Source organism: Python bivittatus, unplaced genomic scaffold, assembly GCF_059951505.1.
Source record: "Python bivittatus isolate LINGU-HERP-01145 unplaced genomic scaffold, Pbiv_v1 ctg000220_np1212, whole genome shotgun sequence".
In the NCBI taxonomy this organism is placed as follows: Eukaryota; Metazoa; Chordata; class Lepidosauria; order Squamata; family Pythonidae; genus Python; species Python bivittatus.
The window spans coordinates 4160271-4183916 of record NW_028277048.1 but is presented as its reverse complement, the minus strand read 5'-3'; the positions used below and the strand labels follow the sequence as shown (position 1 = coordinate 4183916).

Here is a 23646-nt window from a genome sequence, read left to right as displayed (position 1 = left end):
TATTGCTTCCCCAGAATACAGGCATAGAAAATCACTGCATTAATGGGACTAATTGCACTGACAGCGAGAAAAGAAATTTCCAATTCCTTTGAATCAACAAGCAAGTATCTTAGTGGAAAACTTACTGTTGCAGGAGAGGCACGGGTGGTGTGTGAGTAGGACTGGCTTGAACTTCCCAGCATGTAACCTCCTTGAATCACATAGGTCCCTGTGCTGCTGCTGCCACCAGTTCCTCCTCCTCCTCCTCCTCCTCCTCCTCCTCCTCCACCTCCAGCAGTGCTGCCACCACCAGCACCATTTCCTGCTGCTGCCGGTGCTCCTCCTCCTCCCCCTCCTCCTCCTCCTCCTGTACTGCTGCTTCCACTTGGATTGGCTATGATTTGTCCTCCAGAAACATACATAGGCACAGAGCCACTGCTGGCCACTGTCTGTGAGGTTGCTGGAGTGGAGACCTGTGTTGGGGTATTTTGTGACTCATAGTAATTTGCTCCAGTGTTCTGAGTATAGAGAGGTGTCTCTGTGTAAGGGTAAGTGTTGGAGCGTCTGAAATGGAAGAAACACAATCAGGTAAGTGCGCACACACATTAAGGGAAAAACAGCAACCTAGAAGAGGAAACCTCAACTACATATATCCAGAATTGTACTATAGGCACAGAGGAGAAAAGTCCAAAAAGCAGGAACAATGCTGGCAATAGATTTATTCTTATAGAAGTTTCTATAAAAATACCACCAATTGCATGCCAGGTATCCTGTTCTTGGCAGGTTTTCTCTGGCACTTCTACCCCATCCTAATCCACTTTGAATAACTTATCAGATCGGTCTGGGGCATAAATCTTAAAATATTTTCAGTTCCAGGTTTTTTTGGAGAACAGTAGTTATCTCTATGGTTTAGAAACAACATAGAAACACTTTGCCACTGTGTGAAAAACTATAGCATGCAATTTTTTGGAGCAGTGGCTTTGGCAACCTGAATCTGACTAATGAAATCATTAGGCTCAAGCCTCAGGATAGCATATGCAAGATAAGCCTGACCTCTTTATACTCACATGGTACTTGCTGTATAGCTGGCGTCTCCACCTTCCACATACTGAACCTGATTAGGATAAACATGCTGCACAGGAACCTGCTGAAGCTGCTGGACCTGAGCACATAAGCAGCAGGAAGGAAAGGAAAAGCAAACTGAGATGAAGGAGTAAGGCCATGTTTACTGTACTTTTCCCTTTTGTCCCTCCCAGCAGGCTTCTCTAAAGCAGGAGTGGGCCGTCAGAATCCCTTTTTCTTCCACGCACACGCATTGCCTTTATCCTGTATCTGACATTCAGTTATCATGGATTCTATGACCAAAGGCTAACCTCCACCCCAGAATTTCTATGGAATAAGGACTCCTTGTGTAAATAAAAGACACTGCAGATCCTCTGATCAGACAAAATAAGTTCAGTGGTACAACCATTAAGAAAGGAATGTTCCTTCAGGGCAAAGCAGATTTTCCCACATGACAAGGCACAGAGCTGTAGTAAAAAAGTGCAAATACAATAAGCATATTTTCACAAATATGCGCCATACAATTATTCAGAGCTATATTGGCTGCAATTGTTTATACCAGGTTTACCCCTCCATAATGCGTGAAATGGCTCTTTACAAAGATGTCACAGTGGTTTTTTTTCTAAATTATAAGAAATTATTTTATATGATTAGAATGTCAGGATTCTGCTTTCTTAGACTGGACCTTGTTCACAAACCCAGAATTAACAGTCTGAAATCCTGACTAGCTATAACAAAACTATACTTTAACTCCCATGTCTTGAAATCCCATCAAAATGCAACATGTTTATTGGGTAGGGTATATATTTCCCATAAAGATGTGAAAGCCAGAAATGGAGAAATTAGGAAAACCCCTAGGGGTTTTTTTCCTTTTTTTCCCCAGGCCATCACATTTCTAATATCCCACACTCCCTTAAGACTCCTGTATTTACCCTTTATTTACGTAAAGCAAAATCAATTCTAAAGCTAAAGAGGTCCAAGAATTTCAACTCCTCTGGCAGGATATGGGGAAGGAAAAATGGCTGTTTGACCACCACCAATGATTACGATGAGAGTGCTTTTGAGGAGTAGCGGAAGGGAATTATGCTGTTTTTCTCTGTTTGTTGCTTAAGAAGTGACGTGCACAGGGCTTGCTATTCTTGGATCTCAGTTATTGCCCTTTGCTGGACCTACTTTAAGTGCTGTAGCTGCTGTTCCAAACACTAGCACCTGAGGGACTCTCTGAATCTTGACTCTCTGGTCAGGGCTGGAGTGATGAGAGGAGAGGAATGGCAGCTGCTCTATCACCACCTTCTGTTGTGGCAAGAGGAGTGGCTGAGGAAGCATGCGGACCAGCTCCACCCACTGCTCCGAGGCAGAATCTAGTGAGTGCATGTAGTGGAGCCTGTGCTCCGGGCCAGGTAAACAGCAGCTGGTCAGCTGGGGTGCACTGCTGCTGCTGCTGCTGCTGCTGCATTCTAGGGAGAGGCTTTGCTGTACTCCTTGTTGCTCCTGCTGCTGCGACTGCTGACTGCTCTTAGAAGGACCACTGTCTGCATTCTGGACAATAAACAGAAAGACTAAAGCAATCAGAGCTAGGAGAGGGAAAAAACAAGAATGTAAAGGTTGAGACTGAGGACAGAAGGTCCCAGTACTCTGCCTATCCTATATTCTGAAAAGCAAAAGGGATCTTACAGATCAAGAAACTGATAGCTCAGCTTTTCCCACTTCACTGTTTGGGCAACTACAGTGGTCAGTGGCAGGAACCTCTGGATTCACAAATCACATCCACAACAGAAAGGATGGCGGACAGGGAAGACTGCTCCTGGATCAGGAAGATTACAATCACTTGAATGATATAAAGATAGGAATATTGCTGCAGAAGAATTAAAGCTAGCTAGCTCAGAGGGCAGCAAGCCTCTGTGGCTGTAGGTTACAAGAAATGGAAATGTAGGCCAACTCAAGAGCAAAAGACAAACACTTACCTCTTGAGTAACATGAACCTGCTGGAGCCCTTGCACTGCCAGCTGTTGCACTGTACCTGCTTTGGGAGTTGCGGGAGTGGTCTGCACAACAGATCTCTGTGGAGTGAAATACACCAGAGTGCATTAGTGTTCTTTGGGAGCCAGTTTGGTGTAGTGGTTAAGGCATCAGGCTAGAAACTGGGAGACCATGACTTCTAGTCCCGCCTCCGGCATGAAGCCAGCTGGGTGACCTTGGCCCAGTCCCTTTCTCTCAGCCCTAGGAAAAAAGCAAGGGCAAACCACTTCTGAAAAACCTCACCAAGAAAACTGCAGGGATTGGCCAGGCAGTCACCAGGAGTCAAAAACTGACTCAAAGGCATGTGTGCGTGTATACACATACACACACACATGCACACACAAAGGTTGAGCAGCTACTAAGACCTAGAATGATTCATTAGATTTTCCATGAATGTCCTTTTTCCATAATAGAGATACGGTATTCTACAGCAGTATGTCTCCCTTTTGCTTGCTCTGGAAGCAGAGTTAGAAAATTCTGATGTGCTTCCTTTGGGAAAAGCTAGTTCCACCTCCAGTACTGGAGTAACAATCCAGAAGAAAGCTCAAAGGAAGCACATTTGAAAAAGGTAAGAATAAAGGATATATCTGAGAAATTATGTACAGCAAATTGCTGAAATTTGTTGGGGCCCTGCTAATTTGTTTGTATGTGTTTCTGTGTGTGTGAATGTCTGGGTGGGCTGATACCCTGTTTCCAGTGTAGAAAAGAGGACCTTCATGAAAATTCCAATGTACCATTTTTCTACAGTAAGTCAGGTCATTCTACAGTGGGATAAACATTTTGAGGGTGGATTTACATCTGGAAGGCCCCAATTCTTGCTAGGAATGGTTTTCTGCAGCACCTTCCTGCTGAGGAAAAGAGTAAGAGTTAAACTTACAGTGTTTTATAAAGAAGGACACAAGAAGACCATGTGGCACCCCTACAGATGTCTGTTGAAAGTGGACAAAATGATTATATTTCTAGTGGAATGGATCGTTCTTCCCTGTGGGACAGGGTTATTCTGAATTTCTTATGTTTATTTGATGCAAACTTGATTCACCAGGAGATCATAGTTGGTGTAGCCAAGGTGGAATGCTGCAAAGCCATTAGGAAACTGTCAGACTCTGAACTCCTTCTCAGATAGATCTTGATAACTCCATTTGATGTTTAGTTTGTGCCAGTGTTCCTCTAGTTGGCTTTTGGGGCTGGGGCAGAAGGAAATCCCAATGGAAGACCAAACTGACCTTGAGAATAAAGGTTGGGCCTAGGGACTGAGTGATGGATGATATAAAATTCTTTCTTGGGCAACAGTGCACCTATTTCTAGGGCTATTATGAATGCCCTTTCCATGTTAGGTATTTAATGGCTACTTTGTGCATGGGCTTGAATAGGGTTCATACTGGGACTTGAAAAACTAGTTATATGTTCCATGACAGAAACTGGTAGATCATGGATGGTATTAGCAATGAGTCTTCCCTTCAGAATCTCTTGATGTGAAAATGGACAGAGTTTCACTGATCCCTGGTGTCAAGACTGAAGAATATGCTGACACCAGCCTGTGGAGACAGCTTGGTTATAAGTCCATCTTTGAAATCTTTTGGTAGGAAGACCAGGTCTTGAGTAGAGGCTGATATTGATGAGATTCCCTTCCTTGGGCCATCTGCAGAAAGCCTGGCATGTGAGCACAAATATGAGAGTGCTGTGACTTCCTTGGGATTAATGGTTTTGTTATTATATCCTAGGCTGGCAAGCTGACCCAGCTGAGTCTCCAGGTATATAGTTGTAACCAGCTGGGATCTGGGAAATTAAATCCTCTATAAATCAGCAGGTTGGGTGAGGCCAGCAGGTCCATGATTGGGATGCTGAAAGGTTGACTAGGTTTGAATACCAAGGCAATCTAGGCAACTGGGAGTTTCACATTAGTTTCAGGAGCCTGGACATTAGCAGAAATGGGTGGAAGACATAGAGTAGGTCTTTGGACCAGGAGGTGATGAAGACATTTGTTGTCCCTGCTCCCTGGTTTGGAAAGTGTGATATCCACCTTGTGAATCACTGGATTTGCTAGGAGGTCCACTGCTGGCCTTCCAAAGATTGAAACAATTTGTTCAAACACCTTAGCATTGAGACTAATTTGGTAAAGTTAAAGTGTTCATGGCTGAGCTAGTCTGCAGTTGTGTTGTGGATTCCCTGGATGTATTTTGCCATGAAAGATGCTATATTTTTCTTGACCCAGCATAAGAGTTTGGCTGCCTACTTTCATAGCTGCCTTTATATACTAATGCTCTCTCTCCTGATGTTGACTTTGGTGTCATAATGTCTATTAAGAGGAAGACATGATGGCTTTTTAAGAAAGCCTGGAGCATGCTTAGAACTAGGTGTGTTGTGCATAGTCTCAGGAAATTTATGCTGCTTTGGGCTTCCTCTTCCATCCATCCCTGGGCTACTAGGTTGAAGTCTGTAGTGAACTGGATTGACATCTGTAGTGAACTACACTTGTGAGTGGGCATATGTCCTTGCCCTTGAACAGGGCTTCTGAGAACCACTACTTGTGGGAATTCCTCACCCTCACTGGGATCACCTCTGGGTTCTTTGGGGTATTGGGGATGAGCATCCACTGAAGGGATGCCATAACATCCGAAGAATGGGACTAACATCCAACATGAAAGGGGCTGATTGGCTAGCTTGTTCATGCCCTAAGCTCCTTATTTTCTGGGGGATGAGCTAAGATTGAGGCTCTAGAGAAGATGGATGTGGCAAGGGAGGCCCTTATGGCTAAGGCTGTAACCTTGTGTGATCTGCACCACAGAAACTCTATCCTTCTATTCTCCAAGTGTTTTGGGGTGTTTTCCCTTTCTTTGTTCTGGCTCCTGAGACAAGAGCTGCCATGGGAATATCAAGTAAGAAAGGTCTTGAGAAGGTTTAGGGCTGCCTGTGGGAAGGTGTAGAGCTTAGAAGCCAGGGACTCCCCCTCTCCTCCCACTGTGCCTCAAGGATTTTGTTAAAGGTCTCAAGGAAAGGGAGAAAGTTCCCCCTGTGGAGTTAGCCTATGCTTCACCCCCTGCAGTGGGGGTGTGGGGAAGAGGCATGTAGAAAAAAAGGATGGAGAACAGTGCTGCTACCTCCATCCCTCCTTGTTCCTCTTTTGTGGACCAACCCCAATATGGGGTTCTCAACTTACCCCTGGGAGGAGAAAGACCAGAGATGGCAAGACCACGGCCTAACTAGTGACCACTCTGATCATTAGCAGGAGTCTCCAGTATGCAAACTGTATGGAGCCTTCACGGATAAGGTATTATTTGGCAGGTAAGCCACTAAAGCACCATTGTTCCTTCTGTGAAGAACAGAGGGGAACTGGGCAGCCAGTCTATCCCCTCCCTCCCATGCCCAGGTCATCTGATTCTCTGGGAAGAGCTGACAAGCCCTCTAGAAGCTGCAAGCGACATGTGATTGTGGCTGGCAGCTCAGAGGCTGGTGCACCGATTAAGTTCTCCTGTGTGGAGATGGCAGGAAAGGAGGGTATGTGTTATCACAGTGCTGAAAGCCAGTTTTCTTGCTCAGTTCCACCTAACAAAGCAGTTCTATACATACCCAGAGACAGCAAGTGTCCATGAGTTTAGTGATTATGGGTCTTCTCGTTCTAATTTCTAGGTAAATATAAGACAAGGAACAAAAACAGAAAGAAACAAGGAAAGTCTGGCTACTAATGGAATCCTAGTTGCAAAGATGGCTAGTGGAGTTGGCAGACCTGTATCCTCTCCAGAACAAGGTAGAGCCAGAACCGAGAATGGAACTATCTCCTCTCACAAGAAGCACTCTCAGAATCTACTAGTTCTGCCTCCAGAACAAAGGGGAATGAGATATCCCATTGTAGAATGCCTTGGCTCAACTGTAGGAAAATATTTTGATTTTCCTAAAGCAGAGAAGTTTAATTCTTTCATCATGAGAAGATTATGTAAGTTCCTCTGGTTGGCTAGTGTTCATCAACTAGGCTCTTCAGAGGAACTTCTGAAACATGATTAGAGGGCTACATGGCAAATTACCTAATTGTAAAATAATTCAGGGTTCGATCTCTATGGAAAATTAGATCTACAGAAAATGTAAGTGGCAGATTGTTGGCAAAAACAAAATTCCTAAATCTGAGATGCCATTTCTTTTTGGCCTGGGTTAACTACACAAAGCAGCCTAAGGAAAGTTGTAATCCTGTACATGGTATTATGGGAGAAAGGTCTACGGAATTCTGTACTGCTTTATTTTTGAAGAGACCTATACAAGAACACATTAAAATGAAGAAGAAAAATGTACAATTTTTTTAAAAAAGAAGAGCTTACAAAATTATTATTTTCAGAAAAATGCCTCTGACACACCTCTGTTGCTTTTGTTGGGGCATGCATTATGCATTCAACAGAATGCAATTAATTTTATATAACAAAGCTATTCCCCCAACCCTCACATGGACAATATCGCCTCTTAAAAACAAGGAGTAATAGGATACTATTGTTCAACAAGCAAACAACAACATGTTTCACGAAAACATTTTTATTAGCTGTGAAACACATATAAAACATACAAACTGCCATTGGGAGAAGAGGACATGAAACAAGAATGGGCCACAGCAGATGCTCACATGCTTGTTTTTAGGACTTACACAAATCTGACAGCTGGTGAGATATCACTACCACGAAAGGAAAATTTAAGTTCTGAGTTACATTCACTGAAATACCAGATGAATGGTGGACTGAATTTTAAAGATTTCCAAGTGTGCTTAGAAATTGTTAGCAGGCAGCAATTTAAGAATCCAGGATAACACCTTATCAGGCTTGAATTCTTGTCATCCAAAAAGCAATTACTGAAACTGGGGAGGACCACAAGTCTGATGCAAGCAAAAATACAGCACCTCTTGTGCAACAGGCACTTGCTGGACTCCGTGGACCTGGAGCTGCTGTACTTGTCCTGGTTTAGCGGCAGAGCTACTGTTCTGGACAGGGGAGCGCTGAAAGGCAAGGAGGAGCACTTTACCCTCTCTGGGTATGGACAAAGGAGAAAGGCACAACTGCATGATGGATTATATTATATATTTTTACAATTCACGCTCACTTGGTCTTAGCTAAAAATCAGTAAGATTCTTCCAGGTTGGAAATATCCCCTTTCTGGGAATGATTTTTACACTATCCAGATTAAAAAAATAAATAAATAAAAAGGCTTTTAAAAAGTTTGAAAAAAGCAGGTATGGGGAAAACGAAGTAGCAACCTTCCATTTTTCAAGTATTTTTTCTATAAGTCTGAAGGGGTGGGTTTTGACATTAAAGATCAAACATTCTTGACATCCCCAGATATGGTCTCAACTTGCTCTTGTGTGGTTTATTTCAGATAAAAATGGAATAATTCTAAACTGGACATTTAAAAGACAACACACAAAAACCAGTTCATAAATTGACTTTCCATTTTAAACTAAGAATGTTTCAGGACCAATGGAATACAAGGCTAAATTTGAGATTATTAACAAGTCTAATGTAGTATCTTTTCATAACCCTGTCAAGAAAATTAGTGGTTAACTCACCAACCAAGAATCTGAGAAGTTCTTTCAAAGTAACCAAACATATTGTGATAAGCCCTGACCCTATTAGTCTTCCAGAAATCTCTTAAAACATGGTTTCTCCAGCAGCCTTGGGGACCCCATGGAAACAGGGAGCCCACAAGATGGTTATACTTGGTCCATTCTCCCATGGTCTTATTTATATTTATGTTTAATTATGTTTAATGGTTGTTTATACTTTTTAACTCTTTGTTTTATCATATGCCGCCTAGTCACATTTGTGAGATGGGCGGCTATGGAAATCTGATAAATAAATAATTAAATAAATTCTGAAGGCTCAAAAATATTATGTATATGAAGTGAGGAGGAAAGTTGTATTGTCTAAGTTCAATAATCCATCCTAAGAACCCAAATGAACATATTCATTAAGAGCATCACAGCCACTTCCTCCGAAGCAACAATAACCTTATTTATCTCCTCTTGAATCGTGCTATATGCAATAAGCCAAGGAGACTGAATGATGAAGTTGAACTAATCAAATGATAGGCTGAACCTCTTCAAGAACTTTTTGATGTAAGACTACAATAACGAAATTCATGACAGACAGACATTATTCCTGACCCAGACTGATCTGCAAACTAATGGACTCTTAATGCTGAAACAGACACAAAGTTATCCTCAAAGTGTTAACAATCATATCACAGCAGCTTTCAAAGATTCTGATGTCACTATGTGGGACAAGCTGAAATTAGCCCCAAGGAAATCTGTAACTCATGAATATAACAGTGATACAGAACTAGTGTTCCTTCAACACTATCACTGCCACAAAGTGGGCTCAACAATATGCTTATCTGTGTTTGATTGGATTTGCCCTGAGATTTACATCTTGAGTTCTAACAATCTTCCCTTCTGTTTCATTGTCCTAGCTCACTAGTAAGCAAAACTGAGCTCTACAAAGTGAAAGCTTAGGAGTGATCATTTCCACAACCTGAATCATCTCTATATCTCAGAAACTGACTAGTGTTTTAAAATGAACATGAAGTATACCAAAAAATCTTTGATTGAGGGCAATTAGGAATCCAGCAGCAGATCTTTCTAGCAGGTCCACTATTAACCTTGCAAAAAGTGGCACTGTGAGCCAAAATCTCAACAAAATATGGCCTCAAGTTGTTGTTGTTCAGTCGTTAAGTCGTGTCCGACTCTTCGTGACCCCATGAACCATATTGCGCCAGGCCTTCCTGTCCTTCACTGCCTCCCTGAGTTTGCTCAGTTTCATGCTCATTGCTTCAGTGATGCTATCTAACCATCTCATCCTCTGCCGTCCTCTTCTCCTTTTGCCTTCAATCTTTCCCAGCATCAGGGTCTTTTCCAAAGACTCCTCTCTTTGCATTAGGTGACCAAAGTATCTGAGCTTGAGCTTCATTATCAATCCTTCCAATGAGCAATCAGGTTGATTTCCTTTAAGATTGACTGGTTTGACCTCCTAGCAGTCCAGGGGACTCTTAAGAGTCTTCTCCAGCACCACAGTTCAAAGGCATCAATTCTTCGGCGCTCAGCCTTCTTTATGGTCCAGCTCTCACAGCCATACGTTACTACTGGAGAAACCATAGCTTTGACTATGCGGATCTTTGTCGGCAAGGTGACGTCTCTGCTTTTTAATATGCTATCTAGGTTTGCCATAGCTTTCCTCCCAAGGAGCAAGCGTCTTTTAATTTCATGGCTGCAGTCTCCGTCTGCGGTGATCTTGGAGCCCAAATAAATGAAGTCTGTTACTGCTTCCATTTCTACCTCTTCTATTTGCCAGGAATTGATAGGTCCAGATGCCATGATCTTAGCTTTTTAATGTTGAGTTTCAAGCCAGCTTTCACACTCTCCTCTTTCACCCTCATCAAGAGGCTCTTTAGTTCTTCTTCACTTTCTGCCATTAGGGTGGTATCGTCTGCATATCTGAGGTTATTGATGATTCTCCCTGCAGTCTTAATTCCGGCTTGTGATTCTTCCAGCCTGGCATTTCTCATGATGTACTCTGCATATAGGTTAAATAAGCAGGGTGACAGTATACAGCCTTGTCGTACTCCTTTCCCTATTTTGAACCAATCGGTTGTTCCGTGACCGGTTCTAACTGTTGCTTCTTGGCCCGCATACAGATTTCTCAGGAGACAGGTAAGGTGGTCTGGTACCCCCATCTCTTTAAGAATTTGCCAGAGTTTGTTGTGATCCACACAATCGAAGGCTTTTGCATAGTCAATGAAGCAGAAGTAGATGTTTTTCTGGAACTCTCGTGCTTTCTCCATGATCCAGCGAATGTTGGCAATTTGATCTCTAGTTCCTCTGCCTCTTCGAAACCCAGCTTGTACATCCGGTAGTTCTCGGTTCACGTACTGCTGAAGCCTAGCTTGTAGGATTTTGAGCATAACCTTGCTAGCATGTGAAATGAGTGCAATTGTGTGATAGTTTGAGCATTCTTTGGCATTGCCCTTCTTTGGAATTGGAACGTAAACTGACCTTTTCCAATCCCGTGGCCACTGTTGCGTTTTCCAAACTTGCTGGCATATTGAGTGCAGCACTTTAACAGCATCATCCTTTAGTATTTTAAATAACTCAGCTGGAATACTGTCATCTCCACTAGCTTTGTTGTTAGCAATGCTTCCTAAGGCCCACTTGACTTCACTCTCTAGGATGTCTGGCTCAAGGTCAGTGACCATACCAGCATGGATATCAGGGACATTAAGATCTTTCTTGTATAGTTCTTCTGTGTATTCTTGCCACCTCTTCTTAATCTCTTCTGCTTCTGTTAGGTCCCTGCCTTTTTTGTCCTTTATCATGCCCATCTTTGCACTAAACGCTCCTTTGATATCTCCAATTTTCTTGAAGAGATCTCTAGTCTTCCCCATTCTATTGTTTTCCTCGATTTCTTTGAATTGTTCATTTAAGAAGGCCTTCTTATCTCTCCTTGTTATTCTCTGGAAATCTGCATTCAGTTGCTTATATCTTTCCCTTTCACCCTTGCTTTTCACATTCCTTCTTTCCACAGCTATTTGTAATGCCTCATCAGACAGCCATTTTGCTTTCTTGCATTTCTTTTTCCTTGGGATGGTTTTAGTTGCTGCCTCCTGTACAATATTACAGACCTCCGTCCATAGTTCTTCAGGCACTCTGTCTACCAAATCTAATCCTCTAAATCTATTCATCACCTTCACTGTGTACTCACAAGGAATATGATCTAAGTCATATCTGAGTGGTCTACTGGTTTTCCCTACATTCTTCAATTTAAGCCTAAATTTTGCAGTAAGAAGCTCATGATCTGAGCCACAGTCAGCTCCTGGTCTTGTTTTTGCTGTCTGTATAGAGCTTCTCCATCTTTGGCTGCAAAGTATGTAATCAATCTGGTTTCGGTATTGACCATCTGGTGATGTCCATGTGTAGAGTCGTCTCTTGTGTTGTTGGAAAAGAGTGTTTGCTATGACTAGCTTGTTCTCTTGACAGAACTCTATTAGCCTTTGCCCTGCTTCATTTTGTGCTCCAAGGCCAAACTTGCCTGTTATTCCGATTACTCCTTGACTTCCTACTTTAGCATTCCAATCCCCTATGATGAAAAGGACATCTTTTTTTGGTGCTAGTTCTAGAAGGTGTTGTAGGTCTTCATAGAACCGGTCAACTTCAGCTTCTTCGGCATCAGTGGTTGGGGCATAGACTTGGATTACTGTGATGTTGAATGGTTTGCCTTGGATACGCACTGAGATCATTCTGTCATTTTTGAGGTTGTACCCCATTACTGCCTTTCCCACTCTCTTATTGACTATGAGGGCTACTCCATTTCTTCTAAGGGTTTCTTGGCCACAGTAGTAGATATAATGGTCGCCTGAATTAAATTCACCCATTCCCGTCCATTTCAGTTCGCTGATTCCCAAGATGTCGACGTTCAATCTTGTCATCTCATGTTTGACCACATCCAGCTTGCCTTGGTTCATAGATCTTACATTCAAGGTACCTATACAATATTGTTCTTTACAGCATCGGACCTTCTTTTCACTTCCAGATACATCCACAGCTGAACGTCCTTTCGGCTTTGGCCCAGCCGCTTCACTCTTTCTGGAGCTACTTGGAATTGCCCTCCGCTCTTCCCCAGTAGCATATTGGACACCTTCCGACCTGAGGGGCTCATCTTCCGGTGCCATATCTTTTAGCCTTTTAACATTGTCCATGGGGTTTTCTTGGCAAGGATACTGGAGTGGGTTGCCATTTCCTTCTCCAGTGGACCACATTTTGTCAGAACTCTCTGTCATGACCTGTCCGTCTTGGGTGGCCCTGCACGGTATAGCTCATGGCTTCACTGAGTTACGCAAGCCCCTTCGCCATGACAAGGCAGTGATCCATGAAGGGGCTTCAAGTTAACAACATTCAATTAATGTAAATAAGCAAGACAAAAAACCAATAAATAAATCACTCAAGTAAACAGCACACAAATAATTCCAAATAAATTCAATCTATTGATCTGGGCAATTCTTCTAGCTTATTGCTTAATCTGTAAGACTCAGAATATAGAACTGATTTTTGTTGAAATCCAAGAAAGAATCGTTCAAAAACTCTGCTCAAACCAGAACAAATTGTGTCATATATCTCAAGTGCAATTAATTTTGTATACATGTTTTTTACAGCTTGACCAATGAAAGTTGGACAAATCTGGATACTATCAATATTAGGGGGCTAACTTCACATTACAGGGTCATAGTGAATTCATCTTTATGCATCATACTTTGTCAAAATAATCCTTTGATTTGGTTTTTTAAATCTTGCCTTTTTTCTTTCTGTTGTTTTTCATTTTTACAATGTTCATGCTTATATTGAATTGAATTAAAATATATTGGAATTCCTGTCACAATTTTTTTTATTAATGGTGAAAAATGGCAGCACTAAATTATCAGAAATTACATTAACATCCAAGATCAGCATAGCCAATAATCACCAATACAGATCTTTGTGATTAATGTAAAATACTGACCCACACCAAGATGGTTCCTTTAGGCAATATTAGAAGCAATAATCATCTACCAAAGAGAAATCATCTACCAAAATACTGATATCCGTTCCCCTCCTTCCCCACCAGCATTATTTAAGAAACAGAAGGCTGAAACAGCTCTATAGAACCTAAACTATAAAGGTCAGTCACAGATATCTCTTTTAAGTCATGCATGTAGACAACTGCAGCAGACTGGTATTTACATACAGGTAGTCCTCGACTTACAATGGCAACTGGGACTGAAATTTCCATCACTAATGATGCAGTCGTAAAGCACGACCGCATCGTTTAGCAATGGCAATCCCTGCAGTCCCAGTTGCTATCGTTAACCAAGTCCCACAGTCATTTAGACAAGGCAACTTCCTGCCGGCTTCCCACAACCAAAGTCAGTGGGGAAGCTGACAGGAAGTTGCAAGCCCCAGGTCAGCAGGGAGGTAAGTGGCTGCTGCCAAGTAGGGGAGGAAGCAAAGGGGTGCTCGGGGGTGCGCAAGAGGCACAATAAGGCTCAGGGAAGATCCGTGAGGGTGTGTGTCAGAAGCATGGCATGGGTCGGAAAGTGAGGGGGTGCACGAGGGTGTGAGGGAGGTATGGTGACAGTCAGGGAGGGTCCGCGGGAGTGCATAACAGGGTGCATGAGGGAGGTGTGCCAATGGTCAGGGAGGGTGCATGGGGCTGCAAGGGGGTGCATGAGAGGTGCAGTGTGGGTTGGGGAGGGTGTGCAAGGGTGTGAGGGAGGTGTGGTGAGGCAAGGCTCAGGGAGGGTGAGTGAGTGGCCAGCACAGTGCAAGCACAGAGGAGCTGGGGGAGGGTGTGTGGGTGGGGAAGACTTACCCCAGCAACTTGCGACCTTCTCTACCAGCTTCCCCATTGATTTTCTGGTAAGTGTGAACCAGTTGCCAAGTGCCCAGATCGTGATCATGTGATCACAGGAGTGCTGGGACAGCTGGAACTCCAAGGACCAGTCATAACCACCATTTATTCAGCACTGGTTGCTGAATGAATGGTCTTAGGTCAAGGACTACCTGTATGTGGTTCAAATTTGCCAAGTAGATACTTGGCAAGAGCTGTTGCTGCTTATCCCAGAAGAAAGCATTTTGTAAGCTGAACTTTGGTTCTGTGTTAAGCCAAAATGGAACCAGAACAATCTTTCCCTGATTTTTAAAAGATCGCCGAGACTCTGATCAATTTCCATGCCAAATTATCGATTGACTGGAATCCTTATCATTACAATTATTCCTCTTCTGCTTCTAAAACTTGTTGATTCATGCTCTGTACCAACAAATTACTTCAATGCATAGAAGCCCTAATGGGCAAATGTTGATTTTGCAAGAGCAATGTTAGCACAGCATAGCATAGTTATATCCCACATCACATATCATTCTCTGGAGATGGAACAGATTCAGAAATTACTAGAAAAGTCTTAGGAAAGGAACTATCACATTGTTTTGGTAATGCACAGCTCTTTCTCTCAAACTTTCCTCCCTGCATAAGATGGATGAAAGTGACCTTACACAGCCTGTTGAAAGGATTGTAATGACATAACATTTATGAAACAAACTGAAAGCTCTAAAGCATTATACTAATTGCTAGGATTTATTATTAAGAATTACCATTACTTAAATCTTGCTGTAAATAAGATAGTCAACAACAAAGATCATGTGCAACAACGTTCATTTCAAGAGGATTTATGCAGAAAAACTTTCAGTAAATTTGGTACTTCAGGAGAGATTTATCTGTCTCCTATTCTTGCCCATAATGAAAACTGAAATCTAAATCTCAAACGTATACTATCTTGGTGAATTTCCTTTCATAATGAGTACAATAAAATGGGTTTCAGATAAGAAATGCCAGATTATTAACCATCTACGAAACTATGGATGACGGTGGGAAAGAAACTGAGGAACAACATTCAGCAGAACTCTATTTCCTTAACAGTACAGAAGTTAAAAACAGCAAACAAAACGCCCTTCCACAGTCTCAGCAGGGGCACTTCATCCAGCAGAATTCACATGGAGCTATCCAAGGTACTGTTTCCTGTTGCCTGCTTAATAGGCCTTCAGTCTTTAATTTGTTTCCTGGGCTTTTCATTGTAGCTGTGAAGCACTTTGAATTCAGTTCCAAAATGGTGCTTCAAGTGTTTCTGAGTGTATGAATAAAAATGCAATATCTGTCTTCAACTTTCTAAAGCAGCCATGTTTTTCTTGGGATCTCCCCTCTGATAACATACAAATGTTATAAAGTGCTTTATAACACTTTAGTTTTGGATAGGTGCTACATTCACTTTCCCATGAACTCTGAAGTGCTTTTTTGGAATCACATGAAAAGGGATAGCTTCTACTCAATTCACCAGGCAGTCTTTCTGCTTAGATCGGTCCTATTCTATCTGATCTCTGCTAATCACATAACGGAGCAGACAAAAAATATTAAGAAGAACAAGTTCTTTATATATACTTTTAAAACAATTAATGCAATTAAATCCTGCAGTCACCATTTTACTGTCAATCCTCTCAATTGTAGGTACAAAATGACTTATTTTCCATATTAAAAGGACTGTAATCAAGCTGATCATTATTATGTTTGATTATATTTCCTTACAGATTATTTGATTTTTAAGTGACCAGCACATGCTGACTTTTTTCCACAGTTAACAATACTGCTGGGGTGATAAAAAATATACATTTATTTTTTGTCTAATTAGAAAGTGAGATGGAAACTTCATCAGGACTGACTGACTAGGTAAAGGAACTAAAAACGGATAGAGAAAAGAAAGCAACAGACTGAACTGGGAGACAGATGAGAGGATGAGCAACACCAAAAGGCAGCGAAGACCAAACTCAAGCTTCTTTGATATATAACAAACAGGACATCTACATATACACTTCACAAAACCTGCCAAATTTGAATATTTGATCACTCACCTCAGGTGAAGAGTGGACTTGTTGTACACCATGAACAGCTAAAGCTATCGATCCTCCTTTGCTAGTTTGTGATGTATTCTGTACCACGAGCCGCTGAAACAGTTGGCATAAAAAAGGCCTGGTTATCTTCATAAGAACTATGATAAGTTGAACCAGTGATTAAAAAGCAAGACTAACCATTACGTTACTAAGTACTGTTCACTAGGCACAAGCTGCCTGTTCACATACATTCAGTAGGTTGTGCCAAAAATTGCTTTATCATTAATTTGTCTCAATTTAAACTTATACTGCAAATTGCTTCCTGTGTACATACAGTGGTACCTCGGGATACGAATGCCCCTACTAACGAACTTTTCGGGTTATGACCAGCTCCGGCCACAAAAATTTACTTCAATGTGCGAAGTCCACCTCGGGGTATGGACATTTTTCCGCCCCTGACACGTGGTCTGCGGACGCCAGAACGGATTAACGGTAATTACATTGGACCTTATGGGAAAATTTGCTTCGGGGTGCGACCAAATTCGGAGGGCGGAACGGATTAACCAGATTTACATTGAACCCTATGGGGAAATTTGCGTCGGGTTACGACCAACTCGGGATACGCCCAGAGTCACGGAACGCATTAAGTTCGTATCCCGAGGTACCACTGTACAGACACAGAGATACAAAGACACTATGTTATACACATACATGCAAATGTTCCTTAAAGATTGGCACAACTATGTCTGTTTTTCATCATTTCCATAAGCCAGTGAACAAGACCAAGCTTGATAAAAATAATATCTAGACTGTACCCAAAGCAGCACCAAAATATGAAACTGGTGAATTGCTTACATCAAAATATTTAAGTGGTGAACTGCTTCACCAAAAATAATCTCAACTCAAACACTTGGGAGGTTTCCAAATATTCAGATCCATAATTCGGATTAAATTCTTCCCATATCCTAACTATAACAATGCATAAGTTCCTGAAATATGATGTTCATCAAAATGCTGCCCAATGTAATACTTCCAGTTTTTTATTAGATTTATATCCCACCTTTCTTCCAGGAGCTCAGCACTGTGTATATAGTACTTCCTCCTCCAATTTTATTCCCACAAGAACAATGCTAAATAGTATATTGAGATGAAAAGTAATTAATGGCCCAAATGGCCCAAATTACTCAATGAGCTTCCATGGACTATAGCTATCCATGGTTTTATTCTGTCTCCTACTTCTTAATATTTACATGCAACCACTGGAGTAGGCGAATGGGAACAATGGAATGAGGTATCATCAGTATTGCATTCAGCAGTGCTGCTCTTATTATATAACTCAAAGGAAACAGTTGGCAGTCCTGAATTACATTTAAGGCTGATACAGGTAGTCCTCACTTGCCGACTGCAACGCTGCACTAAGTGGCATGGTTGCTGTTGTTTAATATAATTTTTATTAAAGATTTTCACCGAGATAAAAGATAAACATGAAATAATATAAAGATTAAAGAAAAGAAAAAGAAAAAATAAAGAATAAAGTGAATTGAGAAAGAAAAGTGTGAAAAGAAATACAAATAGAAAAAAAGAAAAGATACATAAAGAAGCGATTTCTGAACTTCTTTACAGCAAATACAAACTTATCCTCTCTCCTTCCTCATTAAAATTACATCATAATTCTCTTCTTCTCATATTCCACCCTTTTTAATCAGCCAATCCATAAATCACTAGTTCATTTTTTTCCATTTTCAGCAAAAACTCCATAAGAGGTTTCCAGTCTTTAATAAAAGTACTTGTTGCCTTATCCCTGATCAAACAGGTCAATGTTGCCATTTCTGCAAATTCCATCATCTTTACAATCCATTCCTCCATTGTGGGTATTTCAGCATTTGTCCATCTTTGTGCATACAATATACTGCAGTTACCATACACAAAACCAATCTTCCATATGTCTTTTCTAATTGGTTATCCATAAGCCCCAGTAAAAACAGTTTTGGTTTCATCTGAATGTTGGTCTTTAGAATTCTTTGCATCATTATATGTATTTGTATTCAATTTCTTTTCCTTTTCCTTTTTTTTTTTTTTTTTTTGCTTTTTCATAAGTTCACCATTACCCTTCATGTTTTCCACATTTCCAGCACTGTTTAGAAGTACACTTTGTACATCTTAGCTAATTTCCCTGGTGTAATTTCAATGGTACATCATTTTGTAAAAATTCTCTCTTAAATTGCACACAATGTCAATTTCTGTCCTTTTAACCACATTCTCTCACATTGGCCTGTCTGTATATTATAACCAAAATTCTTAGCCCATTTTATCATGCACTCTTTAACTTTTTCTTCTTCTGTTTCAAATCTCAGCAAAAGTTTACATATTTTAGCAATCACGTGTTCATCATTTGTACAAATTCAGTTTCAAATTCCATTTTATGTTTTTCAATTCCAATTACTTTTTTATCTATATTAAATCCCTCTCTTAATTGTGCAGATGAAAACCACTGAAAACTAAATCCCTCTGTAGTCAATTGTTCTCTTGACTTCATTTTAAGCTTCCCATGTTCCTGTACCAGCAAATCTTAATATGTTAACCATTTCTCTTTGCCCGCTGTTTCTTTTCTATAAAATGTTTTTTGTGCTGAATCAATAAAGGCATTTTCGGGCACAGCCTGGGTTTGTATCTATTCCATATTCTTAGTATGGCACTAACATAATGATTCTTAAAGTCTACATTAACCTTAACTTTGTCATACCATAAAAAGCCATGCCATCCAATCCTCAGGTTGTATTTTTCCAATTCTAACATCTTTTATTCTCAACCCACTCTTTCATCCAAACCAAACAGCAGGCTGCAAAATACAATTTGAAATTAGGCAATCCTAATCCTCTTCTTTCCTTTGCATCCTGAAGAATTTTATAAACCCTTGGTTTTTTCCCTTGTCATATAAATCTAGATATAACTTTTTGCCATTGCTTAAAAGGTATGTCATTTTTCAAATCAGATATTGTTTGAAATAGAAACATCATTCTAGGTAATATATTCATTTTTACTACAGAAATTGTGGAGTCCTTGGGGTTCTCTGAGCTTGGTTCTTTCCTTGCAAACGTTTCATTACCCGGCGAGGTAACATCTTCAGTGCTAAAATGGGATGGGGTTTGCTCTCTATTATGTGCTGTGGCCTGCCTTGCCAGTGCTGGTGGGGGTGGGGGTTTTGTTTTGCTCCTCTGGTAGTTCCCTGATTGGCATATGTTTGTCCAGTTATATGCTAGAGAGTGGGAGACTTGTAAGGTTGACGTCAGCCCTCCCAGATAAACCAGACAGGAAACAAGACTAGATGAACTAATTCTACTTTATTGTAAGGCTACATTTATAGAATCTTGCAAGTCTGAAAGTACAAATCTCCTGCCCTCCCTATTTACCACCTGAGTAGTTAGGGTGGATCTTTCCTAAGTTTCTTTCTTTGACCATTACCCTGTTGCAGACTCCTTTCTCTTTTATCTAATCATTCCCTAGGCGCCATCTCTTCCCCCCATCTTCCAAGGCCACCCTCACATTCCATCACACAAAGTCTCATTTAGCCTCCATCTATAACTCTCATCTTATACATTAGAGACACTGGGTTATAAGATCTGAAAAAGTCTTTGGCAATATATCTACTTTGTTAACACATGTAACAAGATTTTTACATGTGTTACATGTAAACATATCTATTCTTGAGAAAGATCTGTGTGTTTCAGAGAAAAAAGTATATTCTTTAGAATCACTATTTTTATGTCAACATACATGTATAAGCTCAAAGTTGTCCATCATTTGAAAAAATATTTTCGGTAATTTACCTTGTGTTATTTTAATTCCTTTCACAGAGGTTCTGTCTTTTCTGCAGGCAAATCACTCCATTCCAGTCTCCCATTAGACACCAAGTTTCATATGGCAATATTAATTTTTCCATAAGTCCTTTATAAAATATAGCTTTATTTTCATTTGGGGTATATATTTCCAATATCATTATCTTGGCTTCATTCAAATTAATTTCAGTCCCCACATACCTGCCATGATCATCAGTCAGTATCAATTTTGGTTGTAATTGTTGGTTTATGTACAAAACAACTTCATTTTTCTTACTTGTCCCCACTGAAATAAATTCTTGACCAATTTTTTATAAATCAAATATTTTTTGTCCTTCTTATCTGCATTTCTTGTAGATAAATTATATCTTGTTTCAATTTTTTCAAATAATGAAATACCTTTTTTCTTTTATGGGGAACATTTGCCCCATTTATATTCCACATTAGGCATTTAAAATCCACGTTTATGCTGTAAACTTAGAAAAGTCTATACCTGCTTCCTGTACTTGTTGCATAATTCCTTCTTTTGGATCCACTTTAATTCCTCTTTAAACCTTTCAAAAAAGTCTCTTGCCTTTTGGACTGAGTTAAGTCGGAATCTTTTCTGATTAAAAGTTAAAATCACTCCTTCCAGCTTATCCCAACAAAATGTATCTTTTTTTGTTTCAGTTTATCAGTCAAAAAAGTATATTCTTTTCTCTTGCACAATATTCTGATAGGTATTTCTTTGAGCACAATTACTTCTGAATTATCAATCCCCAGCTTAGTGCTGAAATGTTGTTGCAGAACTTGGTCTCTTGTCTTTTCCCTGACAACGTGTACAAGTATATCTCTTGGTACATTTTTTAACTCTGCATATCTTGTATTAATTCTATACACTTTGTCCACTTCTGCATCCAAAACTTCATCCCATTCCAAAAATTTTGTTAAAAATTCAACAACCCTCTTTCTGATGTCTTCACCAGGTTCCTCTGGAACAGCTCTCAGTCTCAGACAAAATTCTTTCTTAATTCCAGTAGTACCACATTATCTAAATCTTTTTCCATCTCTAGATTATTTTGGTTTTATTTTCCAAAATTTTCTACTTTATCTTTAATTTGTTTAACCTCTCCACTCATTTCTATTACAGAGTCTTCCATTTTTTATTCATCTTTTCTTCCATGTTTACAAATCTTTCCTCCATTCTCTCTTCAAGTGTAGCCAGATCTCTTTTAACAGATTTAGTGACTGATGCTGTCACTGGCACTGTAATGTTCTTCCCCAATTCTTGAAACATCCTTTGCAATATCTCTGGCATAATCCGTTCCTCTCTCATTTGCTCTGTTAACAATCCTCTCCTCCCTTTTGTGAGTTTTGCTGCTTTCCTGATAGTAGCCGTTTCTCTTCTTTAATTTGTAATCCAGAAAGGAGCAGTAAAAGTAAAGGAGAGGCTTTTTTTTCCCTTCCCCCTTTCTCTGTATCCTTAACTCTTTAGTCCCATTCAGCACTCCATAGTTCTATAATCAGATCATCTTTCACAACTTTCCCATATCTCTTTGTTTAATGAAGCCAAGCAATCATCCCTTTTAGCAAATCTAAACAGTCCTCATTCCCACAGAGGCATGTATTATTTATTTAATTAATTCAAAAGTACTTTAAAGTAAATAATATTCCAAATTCAACTGTCCCCTTAATTCATTTTAAATTTTCTTCATTCAAACTCTTCGCAAGCTTTCTGCTTTTAATTATTTTTAAATCCTTCTAATTGTTTCTTTATTTTTAACTTTAATCCAGGTTGACAGATCACTCACCAGCTGGTTTAATTGTTCTGCTGCTTGGAAGATCTCTGTAGCTTTTAAAATTGATATGTTCCAAATGTGCAGTAGAAAGTGGAGATTTGGGCAAACCCAGTGTCCTTAAACAGACTCTGCTCAAGGGTGTGAGCTTGATATTTCTTCCAAGGCTCCCAGTGCTCTACTCATGAGTCGCCCACAGGGACTCTTAGGGTCCTATGGGTCTCCTCACAAGGAGCTGCCTTCCAGAGCACAAGTGGGTGATCTCCTGGTCAATCTTTGTCCAGAAAAACTCCACTGGCCCAGACTTCCCACCCGGTCAGCAGTTTCTGCTTTGGCATCATCTCCACTGTTTGGAGATGCGTCGGTATGCCATTTTCTCCACCTGAAAGTCCCACTAAGTGGCACGGTCGTTCTCCACCTGAAAGTCCCACTACGTGGCATGGTCGTTAATTGCTGCCAGCTTCCCAATTGACTTTGCTTGTCGGAAGCCAGCTGTGAAGGTCACAAATGGCGATCACGTGACTGCAGGGTGTTGTAACTGTCGTAAATGTGAGCTGGTTGCCAAATGCCTGAATCACAATCATGTGACTGCAGGGACTTTGTAATGGTTGCAACTTCGAGGAGCAATTGTAAGTCTCATTTTTCAGTGCTGTCGTAACTTTGAAAGGTTGCTGAACGAGTGGTCAGTAAGTGAGGACTACCTGAATTGCACTCAATGAAGTGGGCAAGTTGAAATTAAACCAGGCAAGTTTGGAGGTACTGTTGGTTGACAGAAAATTGGCCCTAAGACTGCATTTCAGTCTGTTCTGAATACGGTTGTGTTCTCCCTGAAAGAAGAATTTCACAATCTTGAGTGCTACTTGATCCTCAGGTGTATCTGGATCTCAAGGCAGTGACAATAGCAAGAGGGGTGTTTATATAATTATGTCTAATTATCAACTATCACTTTCCTGAGCCAAATAGCTTCTATGCCTTTTCTGTTTTACATCAGGCCACACTTGAAAGAATATCCACAAACTTCAGTTCTCAGCACTTTTGTCAGTTAGGTTGGTGCAAGATACAGGGACCATATTATCCTAATGTTGAAAGACCTGAACTGGTTGCCATTTTGGACATGATTTAAGATACTGGTTTTAATCTACTTTTTCCATCTTTACAAAATAAGACTTACCTCTTCAGCCTTTTGAACTATTTTTCAAAATATTAACAATAAAGTATTCATCTTAATCATATTGTAATTCATTGTTTAATCTTTGTCAATCTTTTTTAACATTATATGCCTTGATCTTCCTCTCATATGGAAAGATGAGGTATTAATCAAATAAATTAATATGCATTTTGTGGAGACTGTGAAAAATGTTTATTACTCAATGGTCTTCACAAAAAAATCATGATATTCCTTTGGATAAACATGTTAGCTTGAGCTAGTAGCATAATGCAGCTACATCTCATAACAGAAACAGAGCTATAAATACAGCAATTTTTATGGCAATATATGAAGCACTCATATATTATCTAACAGGCAGGTTGCTGGACAAAGGAGAGT

General features: G+C 40.3%; 1 protein-coding gene across 4 annotated transcripts in view; it reads right to left on the bottom strand.

Annotated features, from left to right (window-relative positions):
• RFX1 (regulatory factor X1) overlaps window positions 1–23646 on the bottom strand; it is a 64792-nt gene that overhangs the window by 20372 nt on the left and 20774 nt on the right. The window contains exons 5-10 of one of the 4 annotated variants that reach the window (XM_088137685.1): window positions 16511–16603; window positions 7934–8029; window positions 3006–3101; window positions 2215–2580; window positions 1047–1141; window positions 126–543 (exon numbers count right to left, since the gene is read on the bottom strand). In XM_088137685.1, coding sequence (XP_087993811.1) covers window positions 126–543; window positions 1047–1141; window positions 2215–2580; window positions 3006–3101; window positions 7934–8029; window positions 16511–16603 — 1164 coding nt within the window. The remainder of the gene's footprint in view (window positions 1–125; window positions 544–1046; window positions 1142–2214; window positions 2581–3005; window positions 3102–7933; window positions 8030–16510; window positions 16604–23646) is intronic. The other 3 variants (XM_088137686.1, XM_088137684.1, XM_088137687.1) reach the window with 3 other exon arrangements.